This window comes from Prosopis cineraria, unplaced genomic scaffold (genome assembly GCF_029017545.1).
Source record: "Prosopis cineraria cultivar Desert tree isolate PC_DT_omini unplaced genomic scaffold, ASM2901754v1 PC5, whole genome shotgun sequence".
Taxonomy (NCBI): Eukaryota; Viridiplantae; Streptophyta; class Magnoliopsida; order Fabales; family Fabaceae; genus Prosopis; species Prosopis cineraria.
Genome location: NW_026555336.1, coordinates 32,803,854 through 32,822,775, shown reverse-complemented (window position 1 = coordinate 32,822,775; position 18,922 = coordinate 32,803,854). Strand labels below are relative to the sequence as shown.

Genomic DNA, 18,922 nt, shown 5'->3' with positions numbered 1-18,922 from the left:
CAATTGGATCTTCCACTAAAAAATATAGTTTTAATTACAAATGATTAAACTCGTGGTTTATGAGGTGTTTCTTTTGGAAGATTTGTGGATTAAGCATTAATTAATTACAAATTATAACCAATATAATATTGTTAATATTAAGTAATCTTTATGTTATATTAAACACTATTTTGAAATAGACTAAGTTTTATTGAATAAACTATAATATGATGGAATATTCGGAAAAAATTTCAACTCACAAAGCATATATGCAATCAATTATTCTATTTAAAAGTGATAGGGGCATCATGGTCGTTGTATTTTTTAACTTCATGACCAACAACCATTTAAGTTGCTTTGACTCTTGCAAGAGTTCATACGCTCACTTCCATTGTGCTCCAAATGAGTTGTCTCCTCTCTTCATTTTCTCTCTTCACCAAATATTGATATGAAGTTTCAATGGACCTCAAATTGCTACGAAGTAATTATCCTAACTTATTTTAGCATTATTCTTACTTCCGTTTCCTATTAGCTAGGTAACTTAAGTTAGATGAGTTAGACAAAAATTTCTGAATGGCGACTTGAATTACATAACAATTCAAACCATTCTTCTATCAGATGACTCATAAAATCTTCTAAAAAATGATAATTGAAGGAACATCATCACACTATTTTTTAAGACACCCATAACTGCAGAAGCAGCGTCTAATTATAAACAATGACATGATTTTACATTCTGTCTAAACATCATAATCATCATAATCCCTTCTAATTGAAAATAAATTTAATTTTTTTACTCTGCAATCAACAATAAACCTTCACTGTATATGTGTAAATCCCCCTGTTCCTGTATTCAAAAAAACAAAAAAGGCATTCAATATCCATATATAATAATAATAATAATAATAATAATAATGCATACCAACCTATACCAATGAAAAGATGACTATATATATATATATATATTTTGTAAATATAGGGAGTAGGCTCCACCAACAGCAAAGATTATCTCTTTTGAAGTACTAAAAATAAATGGTAGACCTCTTCAAATTAAATTACCACACATACAAAAAATGTGATTCAAACTCTTAATTGCTTGCTAAAGTGACAAGAGCCTCTCTATTATATCACCCATATCAACTTTAGTCGGACGTAACTAAATACTTTGGTATACAATATGTAAGCAACTAAGCATCCTAGTTATTTAACACACAAATTTTAAATTTTCATATTTATCATAGAATCAAATATCTTATATATAGGTCTCCAAGTATTTGAGAAATCAAAGTGCTCACTCACAACAAGGAGAATCCAAATTCCAAGGTATACATACAGTATTTGTATATATATCTTGAATGTAGATGGGAACTCTAGACATCTTGAGTGTGAAATCAAAGTTTTCAAAAGTACAGGTTGCAAAATATTATGGCTTGAAGCTGACAAGTGTAGACACTAAAATGTGATGTGATAAAATCTGATATTTTCTAAAATTGGCGGGACTAATTAGGCAATTATTAGCCTTATGTACTTGATACACTTTTATCCAATCAAATTAAGAGCAATGTATTTTAATGTGTTAATAATATTAATAAAAAGAGTTTATTATGAAATAAATAATGTATAAAAAATCTACATGTCTTGATTTAATTAGAATTTGGAAATAAACATTTTGAGTATATATGACTATGCATATAAGGTTTTCCCATCCATTATTTATGTATGAGGATGGCAAGTTATAGTCCCATCACTTACTGATATATTAGCTGTATTGTTAATGGGCTGATTTCAGGAAGTTCTTGAACCATTGTACAGACTGTTTGGGATATCTCTTCCGCTTGTCTTTGTAATCAACAAAGTAGAGACCAAATCTGGAAGTGTATCCAGCAGCCCACTCCCAGTTATCCAGTAGGGACCATACAAAGTACCCTTTCACATTGCACCCATCTTCACTGATATCACCAAGCAAGAAAACTCCTTCAGATTCGTTGCTTTAAATAAATGGCATGGATTGTGCAATAATCAGCTACACAAATCAACAAAGTGATGACAGAGTTTTACTTACGCGACGGATGCTTGTAAGCTGGACAAATAGCCACTGTGGTATCTAATCCTTTTCTCATCCTTCAGGGCATCCTTAATGGAGGTAAATGGGCTATTTGGATCATCCATCCCTGTGACAACCATGAGAAAGAGAGGGAGATTTAGCTCACATTTATTATGTAAAAGTGATGATCTGAAGGGATATGGGAGTTTCTGAAATTTTATTTTACTTTTAGTGTTAGAAGATTACCATTTTCAGTGATGAACACAGGAGGGTTCCCATACTTTTGTTTGATGTAATTCATTAAGCTTCTCATGCCTTGTGGCACTAAATACAACCATATAGAATTTGCCTGCATGTCAGAATTAACAAATTTCCATCATGACTAAAAGAGGATTCAGTTCATGGATGAACCAAGACCAAGTTCTGATTATGTGTTGAAGGAACAGTCAATTCAACTCTCTAATAACTAATGTAGGAAAATTGAAAAGAAGTAATGACAGGGCTCTCTTTAGAGATCTAAATAAGAGAGAAAAATAATTCACTTCATAGGACTCACCCTTTCTCCAATAGTTTTGGTACCATTGAATGCTGAAAACAAAGAGAACACAGAAAACAAGCTGGCAGTTGTAGAAAGAAAAAAGAAAAAGAAACTCTCTGATCAGGCAATATGGTCCTTTAATATAAAGGTTCAGCCTTAAAACTTACGCAAGGTGATGGCTCCAGAGTCAGCAATGGAATCATGGAGTAGGTCTCCAATTAAATTAGTAGCATTGTTTCTTGCATAAAACGTAGTGTAATGATTAATTCCCACAAAATCTAATGAACCCTTAAGAAGAGCAACCTCAGATTGAGTAAACTTTGGCAGCCTGCTTCCTACTCTACTTCTCATTGAGCTTGGATAATCTCCAAACATTAGAGGATCAAGAAACCTGTCGTGAAGGATTTCAAAAATTTAGATAAGGTTCAGTCGCTCTCTTATTTCATTCTTTTCAAGAATATGAAACTTACAAATTATTAGATACCATGTCTATCACTTACCAGCCAAGCTGAAAATCCTGAGCTCTTTGAGTTGCTTCAATGTCTTCTTTGGAGTATGTTGCTGGCACGTACCAAATGACATCAAACGCTATCCCAAGTGATCCACCTTGTGTACTCTGTGGAATAACCAAACCATTGAGTATATCTAGCTAGCTTTTCAAGGAGAACTTAAAACTAAGATCTACACTTTGTTTTTGCCTTTAAAATGATAACGAAAATGCATGACCTAAGCAGAACTCTTTAAAAGGATAATGATAAGAATAAAACTCAAGAAAAGTCCTTCAATTTTGTTCTTCTAATATCCTCCATGACTTTACCTTGTATTTTTTCCTATAAATATCTGCTACTGTTGCGTGAGAACGAAGGACGTTGTGAGCAGCAATGTAAGGTTCAGTCGCAGAGTTGCCAGCCCTGCAAAATAGGTGAAGGAGAATAGAGCAGCGTCCAGGTGCTTGGAGACCAACATCATAACCTTGTGTAGTAAATGTATGGGGCTCGTTGAATGTGATCCAGTGCTTCACCCTGTCCCCAAATTTCTCAAAGCATGTATCAGCATAAGTTGCAAAGTCCTTTCTGCAGCATACAAATGTTGGTATGCTTATATATACAAATATATTATAATTTTCCAGAGTAAGAACAAAGTGAAATCCCAAGTTAAGCTGAGAAGATAAATAACAAGCTCTACATGATTTGAGGGCTAAGCCATCCGTTGTACTTGTCTTCTAAGGCTTGTGGAAGATCCCAGTGATAGATGGTCACGTATGGTTCAATCCCTGCGATTGTAATCAACCACGCAATAAGAAGTATTAGAAACATCTTAACATGGGCTAGTTATCTTTATGCAAATTCTATCCATTGCAGAGTCATATTATGGAGAATTACCTTTGGCCAGTAAAGCATTGATGAGCTTATTGTAATGATCAACCCCTGCCTGATTGATTTGCCCAGTTCCATCTAACAATTGAAACTCCATTATTTCAGCACAAATTTATGAACATATAGCATAGCATCGTTAGCTTTTAAGCTAAATTCTTGTTAATTAAGATTTCATTTGAGTTATCTTATACGTCTCAACCTTTGTTTGCCTGCCACTACACCTCATTAGAATAAGTAGAAAAAGGAAGCTTACTGGGATAAATCCGAGTCCAAGAAATGGAAAACCTATAGGCATCCATTCCCATATCCTTCATGAGCTGTATATCTTCCTGCTTGCAAAGGAAGTTCAGATCAGTAACGAACTAAATCTCACCAAGGGTTAAGAGAATGATAATGAATCTAATATTTGAGCTGTGTCAGTTGCTTTTCAGGACCACCTTAAGTTCATCATTAAAAGTGCTTTACATGACCTCAAATCTTAAATTCATTGACAAGTGCATTTTGACAAATACCATATGAACTACATGAACAGCGCACGCGTGCATTACTTACTTCATAACGGTGGTATTGATCTGTAGCAACATCGGCATTGCTGAAATCTAGTACCTTGCCTGCAACAAAGTACAAAGCAAGTATCTTTTAGTATTTCAATATCAAGAAATTATTTTGCTGCTTCATTTGCGAAACAAGAATGTATTTATTTTTGCTCTGTCGTGTTGTCTGCCTTGAGGTTGTTACTTATAAGCAATCATCAAGTCCAAATCCCATCAATGGAAGTAATAGAAAACCGAGTACGGATTTCTTAAAGTTGAAGATCCTAAAGTCTGTTAAAATGGAGAGAAGATAAACAAATAACTGGGGCGATGACCTCACTTCCAGTCCTATTATAGAGCAAAGTTGATGTTCTTAAAGAATTGTAGTTAAAATCCTTAAATTATTTAAAAAAAATATTTAACTTTCCAATTTTGACTTCATTCACATTAATGAATACAATAAAATGAGTCTAGAAATTACAACTTGATATAATCAAGGAAGGACAATATTGGGAAAAAAATGGACCAGTGCATCTTTACTTTATATTTAGAATCAAGACTTTAAAACTTTACTCTATAATTAAGATGAAAGCTATCTCTTTTCATTTAAGATGAAGTTAAAGTTATTTCAAATTATTTGCCAATGAAAAATTTCCAATTGACTTCTTTTAGCACATAACACATTAATATGATTGGGTTTGTTAAATTAATAATTGATGTTAATAATTTTTACAAAATAGTCTCTTTTGTATCTCTGATACAACTGAGTTTCTTTTTATATTTTATGAATATTAAACATTAAAGGTATGTAAGGGGAATAATTTAACCATTAAATTATTAGATTAATCAACATTAATATATTGAACCAAACAAATCTAAATATAATCTAAATCTAAATAATATAAATTTTTCAATCACAAAATCTTACCAAAAGTATGTGAAAATGTATCCCATACTGATGGACCCCTTCCATCTTCCTTCACAGCTCCTTCATACTACAGCCAAGTCAACAATGTTATTTAATTAATACAAATGTTGTCGTATAATGTAATATACATAAATAAAATGACAAGGACAATTGTTAGAGTATTTATTAACGTAAAATAAGTAAGCTTTCTATCATCATCAATCAATAAATGTCTAAAACCATAAAAGTTTTAATTTTTGGGAGAATATCACAAAAACACCCTAGAAGTAATTTAATTTTTTTAAAAAAAGATTTTTAACAAGTAAAAATTAATAAATAAATAAATAAATCTATTATTTTAGTAAGTATCGATATGTTCAGTGTCCTTACAAGTATTAATTAATAAATATTATCCCTTGACTTTTCCTTGCATTCAATTTTTAGTCTTTTTTATGATTTTAAAAAAGAAACACTTCCTTTTTATGTGTAGTATAAAAAAGTATTACTATACTTTAAATTTGTATAGGAATATTTGGATCCGTTCGAGAAGCTTCTTTTCTTTGATCCAAAACATTAGGACAGAACAGACCCAGCGCTTCACCGAATGTGTACTTTTCTTTTTTTTGTGGGCATCCACCACCAAATGGGGAAAAAAATCCCTGTCGAACAAGATTAAGTCTTACTATTTACTATAAAAAAATACTCTCTTTTCTCTTATATTCTTTAATAGTTAGACAATTAGAGAAATATTTTCCAATCTTATTAAAGGTATAATATTTTCAAAAATATGTATTTTAAGAGTAAAGAAATGGCCTGTTTAAAACCCAAAAATTATGGTCCGTTTATTCAATATATAAAATATTCATAACATTTTAACGAAATTTTAAAAATTTAAAAATCCTTATATATAACTAAAATGAACATAAAAAAAATCTAAAGTAAATATTTCAAAGGGTCATGCACGCGGCCCGCCTGTGTCGGATCGTGCGGGGCGAACGTCGTGTACCCGCATCCGCCACGATGTAACGAAATATATGCCCTCTGACGAAAATACCGTTAGAAAATTTTGAAAAATTCGAAAAGGTCTTAACCCGATCTCATCCCATCAGTTCTCGCTGCGACTCGTGACAGCCATATTGTAATAAACGACAATTTGATTCTTCTGACATAACTATCCTCATCCACCGCATCAGATTAAGATTAACTCAAAAATTCAAAAAGAGAAGCGCAGCATTAATTACGCTTCGATTCGACCTTTTACTTTTAGTGTCGTTTTCGTCTCTTCTTATCTCTCGCTGGCACGTCGTTGCTTTGCTTCTCCGTCGTCTCGCCACCATTATTCACAACCCAAAGGAAAAGAAAACCTCAAACCAAACCCACCCAGATACGTATTTAGTTAAAGAAATAAATTGGTTTGTCAATGGAAGATCCAGAGATTTGTGGTTGAAGAATTTATGTCAAAAGGGACGAACCTGGAAAGCAGAAGAGGCAGTGCCGAAAACAAAACCCTTGGGGAAACTTCCTCTGTTAATCATTGTGGTGTTGGTTGAATCTGACATGCATATCTCAATCTCACATGCCGCCACCACCATTATCGCTATTGTCAACCCTGTAACAATGTCTTTTCTCATCACAACCATGGCTTCTTGTTCTTCTTCTTCCTCCTCCTCAGAAAGAGAGAGGTTGGGGGGGAAGAGAGAGAGACTGGTACGTGTTTGTTTTGAAGGGTGGGATTCTCAAAAGCTGTACATATAAAGAAGATTCGTTGGGGCGATACGGAGAGTGAGTGTGTGAAGCAATGTGAAATGGGCCGATTTAATTAACTAAAGGGAAATTTATGCAGAAGGTTCTACAGCCATCGATATTTTTAACAAAGGATCATAAAAATTAAAATTATGTTGAAGGACCATTATACCCTTATGTAAAATATTTGGCTAAATAATTGCATTACATCCATCTATATTTTGTTTCTATCTTTCTTTTCTTCCATTTTAGATTTGGTGCGCTTTGGCATTCAACAATTTCAATAATGTGGGAGATTTGACATCGGCGATTTAATATTTTTAAATTTACATTTTGATAGTTGGTCCTTCTTAATAATTAGAATTTTTAAGATCCTTTTTTATCATTTCCATTTGGTCCTTTCCTCTAATTTTTCCCTTAATTAAAAAAGATGATAATGTGAAAGGGAATATGTATGCATATGTGTGTACTATTCTGGTAGCGTAAGTGAGGCTATGTTTGATTTAACTTGCACATGTTTGGCTTTGGATTGAGTTTCGGTGAAACTCATGACTGTGGTGAGATCATTTGGACCATTTAAAATTAATTTTAATGAGTTAATTAGATTTAAAATTTTTAACATATACTTATTCATATAAAAAAATTATTCCTTGACAGAGTGATAATTATAAAATGAAATTATTTTTGTTAGAGAGAGAGAGAGAGAGAGAGAGAGAGAGAAGCAATCTGAAACGGAATATTAAAAAAGATGAGGCAGCGGCGGCGGGTGGTGGCTCCATATGTGAAACATGTATGTTCATATTGGGCCGCAACCAAAGAGGATTTGCCTTTACTTTTAAATTCAATTTCTAAATTTTTAGGTCAACATTTTCATTTATATGAACTTTTTTTTATTTTTTGGGTAAACTTTATAGCTAGGAGTTTTATTATAGTGGAACAATTTGAATTTTATAGCTTGGATCTACAAACTACTAATTAGGGTTGTGCATGCAATCTGATTGCTCGAATTAGGTAAATTATCTTTTAACTTGACGTTTAAAAAGACTACCAAATATGATTTGGATGTGTTTGAGCATGGCTGATGTTTGGGCAGGGTCAGGTTGTGGGTAAGGTATGTCGCTCTACTCAAAATACATGTATTATTTTTTTAAATTTGTTTTCAAGGGTTAGTGAAATTTAGACTAAGGAAAGATTGAAAGAGGAATTTGTGTGTCTAGTCACGAGTTTTCAAATTACTCCAATGTCCACTTTTTGAGTAACCTTATTTTTCACTCTCCTCTTGGCCTCTCTAGTCTCCCTACTCCATAGTCCACCCTCTCCTTCTCCCCTCTTGCTCTCAATGTCTCTCGCTCTCCAGTCTCCACAGCACAGTCTTCCTTCTCCACTTTCCCATTCCTATCTTGAGTCTCCATCATTGTTGCTCTTGTCATTCTCCTCGCACAGAAGCTCCGTCATCATCGTTGTTGCTCTCAATACCTCATCGCCAGTCTCCTCTCTCCCCTCTCCCAACAACGCCAACAACCTTCACTCATCTACCTGTGTGTGTTGCTCATCTCGATTGTTGCTTGTCTCGAATGTCTCTTGCTCATATTTGTCTCTTGATTGTCTCTGTCTAAGTTTTTTCAGTTCCCTTTTACATTGATTGTCTTGATGATCCTTTAGGTAGGGGCCTTACCCATGTGCACCCTTACCGCTAATATATATCTCATCATGATAAATATGGTAGTGATCCTTCTATATAACCACTATATAATAAGAGTTAAAAACTGCTAATATATATATATATATATATATATATATATATATATATATTGATTGTAGTGATAAAAACAAAAGAGAAATAATTTTGTGGAATAATGAGGGCATGTGAATTTTCATTCATAGGCCTCCAACTTTAGATAACATTCCGAGAGAGTTAGTATATATAAAGAAGGATTTAAATTGCATAATTGTACAATGGATGACTATTTAAAACTTACATGTATTAAAATCATATACAATCTCCAAGAAACAATTTACTTTGAAGGTTATGAGAAAATTCTGAAAGACATTTCTTTATACACATATTATAATATTTATAACACTTTTTATTCTATATTTATAAGTATATGTCGTATGCCTCATTAAAATAAAAATATTATTATGAAAAATCCATGAAAAATGAATAAAAAGCACACAGTATGTTATAAAATTGCCTTTACTATGTCAAAAGTATTACCGAGAAAAAAAAAAGAAAAATCATTTAGATTTTGGAACACACAGAATCATTTAGTCCTAACAATTTAATTGTAATCAACGCCAGGTTAAACTAATATATCATTTTTTATTAGAATGTGCGATAAAGTCTCGCATTCAGGGATTAGAGGATGATCCCATGGTAGAAAAATACTTAGATAGATCATGTGCATCACATTATTTATAATCTATTCAATTAAAATATTTTAAATAATTTAAATAAAATCTTGTATGATATTTTTTTAATTGATTTTATTCTTATAGGAGAATGTATATTTGATTTTTTTACCTTTTTTCTCTTTATTATCATTAATATCAAAATTAATTTATATTTAATATCATCTAAATGTCATATTTTTATTAGATAAATCACAAATGAAGTGATACACCCGGTCTACCTAAGAATTCCTCACCCAAGATGTATTAAGTTAAGGTAAGTTCATCCAAAGTAACTTAAAACTATTATTTTTATAAGTGACTAGTCTCATATGTAATTAATTAATAATTAATATATATATATGTATATATATAAAAGTAGAACCACAAACTTATGTCTAGAAATGCCACGTGTCCTTTAAGTTTTGTTTTTTTAATGTTTTTTGTTTTATTAAAAAATAACTAAACTATTTCTCTTCCATATATCTATCCAAATGATATGATGTGTCAATTATGATTTTATGATTTATTGTTTATTTTAGAAATAAATAAAATCTCCCCTCTCTTACGTATCTTTTCACTATCCCAACTTAATTTCAAGACTATAATAATTAAAACAATAATAATCTAACAAAAATTAATATTCAAATCCTATTTTATAATTAAAAAAATCACTCTCTCATATATCTCTCGAGTATCCCAACATAATTTCAAGGTTATAATAATTAAAACGATAATAGTCTAACCAAAAATTAATAACCAAATTCAATTTTATAGTTAAAAATGATAAGCAAACTTCTAATTTAAAAATAATAATAAGAAAATTATGTGTCCCTTCATTGCTTGTCTTCTAAAAATAGGATTAAAGAAATTTATATATCTATATATGTAAAAAAAGTTAGAACCACAAGTAGCCTTCTAAGTCTAAGCTCCTCACGTGTGCATTTTTAAAAATGCTGCAATTGTAGACTATCCACATCAATATTAATTTCTAAAAATGATTTTTTATAATAATAAAAATATGATTTTTTAATAATAATGACAATATTATTTTAAAACTGTCACAAACTACTTTTTCCAATCCCTAAATTTTCTCTCCCACGATCTTATCTATTATCAACTTCCTAACTTCTTATTTTTAATTTTAATTTCTTAATTTAAAAATCTTGTGAAAATTTTGATAATAAACAAATTTCACATATATAACTTCCCCATCCTTGAAAAATCTCCCTATCTCTACCCGAAATTAAAATCTCTCCATTTTAAAAATTAGCTTAGATTTATTTTATAAATAATTCTCAGACGTGGTTGAAAATCAAGTCATGCTTGACAGGACAACCACAAATTAGCATGATATAAATCAAGCCATAATCTATTTTCCTTTTTTTTTTTAGGTCTTGCTGCAAATTTCCCCTTTAACTTCCACACTTGGCCACCCTACCCATGGCTCTTCAATGACTTCATCTTCATGATATTCCCCCCCTTTTTTCCACTCCTCCACTTGTAATTCAAATTAAAATCAGACAAACTTCCATCTTGATAGTAACTTCTGTACTCACTCACATTCATGTGCTTGGTTTCTATAAGAATCATCAGAACGAGGTTTGTCTTCTTGGTTTGTTAGTGTGTCAAGGTGCAACCTTTCTTCCTCTGGTATTAGGATTTTCAATTTTCACCTTTTATTTCAGTGATATTAAGTAGTGTACTTACAATGAGGAGATTTAGCTTAACGTGAAGGGGAATCTCTTCTCAGTTTGAAACCCCAATCGAGTAACATTGTTTTGTTTTACATATTTCTTTAGTCTTTCCTCTCATTATCTCCCTCCACAACTTGACAGACAGCAGATGATTTCTAGCTCTTTCTATTGTATTAGATTGTTTAGGTTTTCTACAATCATTTTGAAAAATGCTATAATTTTTGATAGCCACGTAAGCTTTACTTCATCTGTGTTTATGTCATACAAAAATTGGATCACAAATCATGATAGAATAGTGTACAACTTCCATGAATCCATGTTCAAAGAGCATTTTTGAAGTTCACTACTGTCCATTATCCATCCTCTTCACCTTGTACAAATTGTCATTGGTTGGAAGGTTAAAGTTCTAGAAACAAAAATTGACTGGATGATTGATGTGGTAGTGTGGAAGACATATTGTAGTTGGTTTGTCCTGTTTGTGGTACAAGCTGCTTACAACAAAAATCAAGAATATCGACGGTTTCCTTGCTCAAATGTGTGGATTTCATATTTGATGAGTTTACTAATATTAATACTCTCCTTGCTAATAAAGAGTAGGTTTAATATTCATTAATTTTAAGAAAGTTTTAAACTTTCAACATTTGAGAATTCAATTTTGAACATGGTTTTGTGTTGCAAAAAAGAGTAAGGCAATATCAAGCAAATCTTTTACACAATCATTAATTGAAACATCAACCAAGGCGTGTATTGATATTCATATTGGATTCTTGGTTTGTTATTCATCAATCTTGCTGTGCATTATTTTAATTTGCATCCGTTTTAACTTGATTATTGTTAGTTTCTTACTCATTGGTGTGCAAATTCTTCTTCAAATAATTAGTAATTTGCTTTAGTATATGAGTTTGATTTTAGAATAAAAAACTTGCATTCAATAGCCATCATTAATGGAATTGAACCTACATATAATACATTTTTCAATATAAGGAGTGCACACTCTACCGAATGCAAAAATTGTCTCCTTTAATATACTAATTAAGGTCAAATGATGGACCATTCTCTCACTTATTCTTACTTGTTATATCAATTACAATATATGTCTATAATTTTTTGGTGGCAAAAAATACAACTTCTAATATGTGTTCTTTTGATTTGCCTATTTAACAACCTATTCTTTAAGGTTAGGATGATTTAAATTTGTTCAATTTATTAACTTAATTTTCTTTTAGATCATCACAGGTCATTATTTTAGGCTAATATAACTTGTGTAAATTTAAATAGGCTTTATAATTACAATAATGCTATAATATGGATAGATCAAATGTTTGGTGCATAGGTATTGCAAAAATTTGAGATGGCCTCTTTTTAGTTAAATGTGTATGTTAATATAAGACTTTCTCATTGAACTCTAAATAGTGAAGAAGCAAATTTGATTTCTCAGTTAGTTCCAATTCCAGATTCATGAATTTCTAATGAGGCTTTTCACTTGAGTATGCAGGCATGCATTTGTCAGATGCTATTTTTCAAGTTAAGATCTATAGATTGTGTATTACAAGTCATTACCTTATAGGCATGCACAATAAGACAAAATAGAACAATGTGTCATGCCTCTAGATGGTAATGGGTGTGCTGAATTATAATATATTATACATATAATAGTGATTGATTTGCAGTTGATGTAAATGAAATTATTTTTTATCCTTATATACAAAGTAAATATATCAGAATGCATAAAATTGTTGAGTTGTATTTGTTTTTCCCTTCTTGACTTTCAATTTGTTTCTTAAATGATAGGTCATTGAAAGAAGAATTTTATGTCCATAGCATGAATGAGTAGTTTGTAAATAGATATGTTCAACATTTTAGTAAATAGATCACCAAATAATGACTTGACATGTATGCAATTAGGAATGTTGCAATACTAAACTTCTCGAATCAGCATTGATTTCTAAAAATATTTTCTAAATTATAATAATAATATCTTTAAAACTATCAAAAACCACTCTGCCTTACCCTTTGATTAATCTTCTATGTTCTATCTCATTGTCCCATCTTAACATACCTTCTCAACTTCATCACAATTTTAATTTTCAATTTTAAAAATCTTAAAAAAATTAAATATCTTAACTTCCTCCCCCAATCTGGTTTATGAAATTAATTTAATCTGTTAATTATAATTTAATTGCGTGACATGCATATTTATAATTAATTTTGATATATTTTATAACAACTGATTTAGATTTTAAACTCCTGCTATAAGGAAGTTGTATCAAGAGATTTTTAAATTATTGTTATATTATTTACATTTTAGAAATTAAAAAGACAATAACCTCTGAATCCTAGGATCTAAAATCTTTATTTGAATTGATTTGAATTTATATAAGTAAAATTTAAAATTCAATTTTTTAGAGTGTGGTAACATGTTCCTCCTTTTATTTACATATTACTAATTTAAAATTTTATTTGAGATTTTTTCTTATTTTATTTTGGATATTTTTATTTTTTATTTTACATTACATTGTTAGTTTTTGTCTAAGTAGAATCACAGCATTTCTATTTTGACACATGCAATTTTAGGAATGCAACACACATCAAGGTTAATTTTTAAAAGAAATTTTAAAAACATTAACAACATTTTCTATAAATTATTAGAAATCACTTTTCCTTATCCCTAAATTTTTTTCTCCTACAATATCATCCATTATCATAACATCCTCACTCCCCATTTGATTTATGAAATTAATTTGAATATTTAATTATAATTTAATTTTACAATGTAGATAAATTATTTTTAATTAAAATTTTGATATATTTTATAAAAATTGATTCAGTTTTTAAATTCATGCGACGGAAAAGTTGTTGAGAAATTTTTTTAAATCATTACTATATTACTTATCTTCAATTTATAAATGATTTTCATTTAATAATAATATAATGCAAGCATATAATTTAACTCAAATTTTCTTATTTATTAACACCCGTACATCACAAAAGACACATACTAATTAATGATAAAGACCTAATATGGTATCAAAAGGAAGAAAAAAAAATATTAAAATTGTGATGCGACTCCAAGCGTCTCATCAGATTCAACAAGAAGTGCAAGTCTAGGCAAAAAATTTGAGATTAAAATGAGAAAAGAAAATATATTGAATAATAATAATAAAAAAGCAAGAAGGAAAATATTATAATGCATGATGAATTTCGTTCCATAAAAAGTGATTAGAGGATGTATTACCTTGAGGTGAGTCCATACGTTTAGTATACTGAAGTGACAAGCCTCACCTATAATTAATGTTAAAGTTATAATATTTTAATTTTAAATATTTTAAAAACCAATATAATAAATACTTTATTCGTTTAATATTATAAAAAAATTTTGAAGCTTCATATTAAAAAAATATAAGATATTTTAATTCTTTCAATGTGTAATTAATACAAGTTTTTCAAAAATACCTTTAATTAAATATATATAATTAATAAAAAATTTTAATTAAGACAACATGTTAATTGTTAAATAAGACTAAACATAATAAGAATACATAATTTTAAATGTCATCAACTAATTTATAACACTAAATAGTGGAAGTAAATCTTTGTAGCCTTTGCTTCGATTTATCCAACTTTACTTCTTCTATGTCAATTTTGGCATCTTTTGAGAATTTTCCTTCACTCCCTACTCTCTCTATATATATATACATTTACATAATTACGTGGATTTTGTTCTTATTTGTTTGGTTCTTATCCACATTGCCCATCCTCATAGAAGATGGAAATGCTAATTATTATTATTATTATTATTATTATTATTATATGTAGTAACGGACACATGCTGGGTCCTTTGTGGAGTGATCCGACAGAGGACTCCCTTTGAGCTACTCATTACGTATATCTCATCAAATTCAAACTTGCAAAACTTGGCGACTGGAAACTGGACAATTCCTCAACATATAAAAAAATATTTTAATGCTGAGAGAATTTAGGAGACATTGTGATGTGAAATTGAAAAGGGTGAGGGAGGAGAGATACAGATGAGAAAGGACGAGAGAGAGAGATAGGAGGAGCGAGGGAGCTGAAATTTTTAAAAATTTTTATTTAATAATACTCAAGAATTAAATATAAATAAAAAACTTAATTCTATTTATAAAGTTCTAAAAATAAGAATTTAAATTTAAATTTTAAATTTTAAATCTAGATCTAATCTTAAAAATTATTATATCTAAAATAACGATAAAATAAAATAATAAAACATAATCTTAATGGATAAATATCCTTTTTTAATTCCTTAGTGAATAATTCTAATATCTTAAATAAATTTTAATTATCTTAATTAACAATTATCTCATATTCCATCATTTCTTCCCCTCTCCCATTGAGTTAAAATTGAGACAAAAATTAGTCGAGGAGAGATGGGTGAGATAAAATTTCATCCACGTGCATAAATCTAAAAATTCTTTCCAACAAGTGAGATGCTGACAAACTACATCTTATGAAGGACAATATTGATTATTTGAAATCTCTAAAAAACCTTTTCAACGAACAAGATACCATTGATGTTTCCTGTTAAGTGACAGGACATTCTTGGCAACTGCAGCTTGTAGATGAGGTGAATCTGTAGTAAAGCGAGGCTGGTTCTAGCTTATCACAACTTAGGAAGGCACCACTTGTACAAGAAATAGAGGAGCTTTTACTAGAGTTTCTAATGGAACTTGTAGCAATAAAGGTTCTAAAATGAATATACTACTCTCATGATTAAGCTCCACAAAGGTTACTATAAACTCCTCTGAATTTAAGATAGGAGCTTCAACCTCTTGCTTTATTTCTACTGATTTAGCGATTCCAAAAAATTTTAGAAACTTTTTTTTATTTTTTTAGTTAAATGCACACCTTCTTAAATTTGATGTCTTTATTTAGCATTGCAGCATTTTACCTAAGTTATTTGCGTTTCAAATCTAGCATCAAAACTTTTAAGAAATTGATGCATATGATAGAAACAAAAAAAAAAAAAGACGATATGGTGATGTACTGAAACCAATATTAATCAATAATACATGCAGATTAAATAATAAAAATGAACTTATTAAAGTAATTACTCAATTTTTATAATAATAATTTATTCAAGAAATTTTTTTAACAATCTAGTAAAAAATAACATATTCCTTATGAATATTAAATTTTACTCTTTTTATTAATAAAAAATAATATTCATCATGTATCGATAATAAAAATATAGTATGCATTTTATATCTATTTATTTAATAAACAAATAAGAAATTAGAATTATACAAATATGGAAATGAGAGAGTCCATTTCCAACTGTGCGCACAAATGTATTTGTGAGAGGAAAAGGGTTGGGCTACTTGACCGCCATGAGAGTAAAATAAAAGTAAGTTTCATGATTTTCAGTCAAATTATGTTTTTTTTTTTTTTAAGGATAGAGTTTCTACGCTCCAAACAAGTAAATTTCCAGAGCTAATATTGCGGGTTGGCTCGCTATGGTTTGCAGACTATGTGGTGCGGGTTGGCATAGTTGTATTTCTGCTCAGCCCCCAACCCGCCCGCTAACCCACCAATTAAACATATATATATATATATATATATATAAAATTTTTTTACATTTTTCAATCTTAAAAATTATAAATCCATCTTTTTTCATTATTTTTTTAGTATAAAATAAATCATATTTTTCTCTAAAACTTAGTTATCCAAATGACAATAAAACTCTTTTTAAATCGTTAAAAAATACATTACAAATTTAAAATACATTAATACAATTCAAAATAAATATCTGCTCCATTACAAACAAACATAATGCTTATCAGCTCTATTTTGATTCATTTCATTATTCACTCAGCTGTAGAATGTCATCTAATAATTTTAATAACAATACATTAATACATCAATAAAATTTTAAAATACATTAATACAATTCAAAATAAGTATCTACTCCCTTACAAACAAACATAATACCTATAAGCTATATTTTATTTCATTTCATTATTCGCTCAACTGTAGAGCGTCATCTAATAATTTTAATACTATTTTCATAAGCATGAAAAACTCTTAATATTATCATGTATATGCTGTGTGTTTTATATAACACTATAAAATCCTCCAAATATGTGGAGATGTAAAACATATTTTTTTACATGAACTATACTTTAAAGCCTCTCTTCTTTTGATGCATAATGCATGGTTACCAGATTGCATACTTTTATTAGTAAAATTAAGGGAACATAAAACAAATATGCATCAAATAACATTAGTTAATAATAAACAAGTTAATGTTGATGAAGAGTGAAATTGATTGTTGAATGTGAATAACGAGGAGTCATAACCTTTTTTTAAAAAAAAATAAGCAGGGTAACCCGTTAACTTACAAGTTAACCCACTCCAAGTTCAAATTATGTGATAAGGGTCAACACCTAACCTACATATAAATGAATCCATTTTTGCCAACCCACCCCTCCATTATTTGGTGGATTGATCTCAACCCATATTACCAACTTCATTAGTTTTATAGTTTCATTTCCCCTCCTATTTTCACATCTCTAGTCCCAATTTCAATCTACCAAGCGGGACAATAGATTTTAGAAGTCTTTTAAGAATTACTATTCTTAACACGAAAGTTTAAAATTAGAATAATGAAGTGAAATTCTTCTTCATCTTGTTATTCATGGGATTTTCTTCTAGATTTATCTCGTGAAAATCATGAAACTCATGTATTTACATGTTATGAACCAATCACATGCCCCCCCCAACATACAATCATTCTCTTTTATCCCTTTTTTTTTGGTATAAATATTCTTTCTCATTCTTATTTATAAGTCATTTATAACAAGTTTCAAAGAAATCAAGAAAAATTTCAGTTTATTAAATCTATCTAAAAATTTAATAAGTTTTCAATTTTTCATCTATTAAATATACATATATTAATAATGTAGTTTCTCTCACCAATATTCAATGGAAAGTAAAAGAAAAATTCTATAATAAAACTCAATGACATGCCTTATAAATAGGACTAAAAAAAATTATTTTCTCTAGTATTATAAATAGGACGGAAAACATATATAAATAAACTAATGCCGTGTATAACCAAGTGAAACAAGATTAAAGAATGAATGATGGTGTTTCAGAATTAGAAAGGAGCTTTTTAGTGGTGTTGTTAGTGACTAGTGATCCCATCTTATGTATATCTTGGCACCAATTTGAAGGACATTTGGCTGCTCTGTTGCCACGTTATATATATATATATACACACACACGCACACGCACACACATTGGTTTGTCACGGTCGTTGATTCTATTTACCCTTTGAATGTTGGTGTGCTGAATATAATTATCTCAAATGCCTTAAAATCAAACCATCAAAGACTTGAAAATTAATATTATACTTCGCTAATTTGTTTGTTCCCCTGATCCTCCGGCCAGGTGTCTTCTCCTTTGTCAGTGAAAGACTTTTGATGAGAATCATGATAAATGCAGATGGATTCCCCAATAAACTAATCCCATGAGATCAAATCACCAATAGAAACCACCATACCTGAATTTGAGCTTTTCAACGTTCAGAGACCAAGGATCAAGCTGTTTGCCATACTCACATGTGTCAACCCAGTAATAAGACTTTTTGTATCCAAAAAGTACACTCTCAGAAACCAAGGAGGACAAATAGCACTGAAAGATTCATTTATTGTTAAAAATATGCTGTCATTTTACT

General features: G+C 29.9%; 1 protein-coding gene across 1 annotated transcript; it reads right to left on the bottom strand.

The window, feature by feature from the left end:
• Positions 1 to 598: 598 nt before the first annotated feature.
• LOC129311280 (beta-glucosidase 40-like) lies at positions 599 to 7,160 on the bottom strand. Its single transcript, XM_054953476.1, has 14 exons — positions 6,850 to 7,160; positions 5,399 to 5,465; positions 4,490 to 4,548; positions 4,191 to 4,266; positions 3,944 to 4,015; positions 3,747 to 3,834; positions 3,379 to 3,634; positions 3,062 to 3,177; positions 2,729 to 2,952; positions 2,580 to 2,611; positions 2,270 to 2,372; positions 2,042 to 2,150; positions 1,732 to 1,928; positions 599 to 826 (listed from the first exon to the last, which is right to left on the bottom strand). Exons 1-13 carry the CDS (start codon positions 7,015 to 7,017, stop codon positions 1,751 to 1,753), a joined length of 1,548 nt encoding a protein of 515 aa, XP_054809451.1. The 5' UTR covers positions 7,018 to 7,160; the 3' UTR covers positions 599 to 826; positions 1,732 to 1,750.
• Between the last annotated feature and the right edge of the window lie 11,762 nt (positions 7,161 to 18,922).

Bases quoted from the DNA above. Each gene is read 5' to 3' on its own strand.
- LOC129311280 (XM_054953476.1), bottom strand. From the start codon at position 7,017: ATGGTTGTGATGAGAAAAGACATTGTTACAGGGTTGACAATAGCGATA. The intron at 4,016-4,190 runs GTAAGCTTCCTT...TTCAATTGTTAG, and splicing joins TTGGACTCGGATTTATCCCA to ATGGAACTGGGCAAATCAAT. The intron at 1,929-2,041 runs GTAAGTAAAACT...TGGTGATATCAG, and splicing joins AGCTTACAAGCATCCGTCGC to TGAAGATGGGTGCAATGTGA.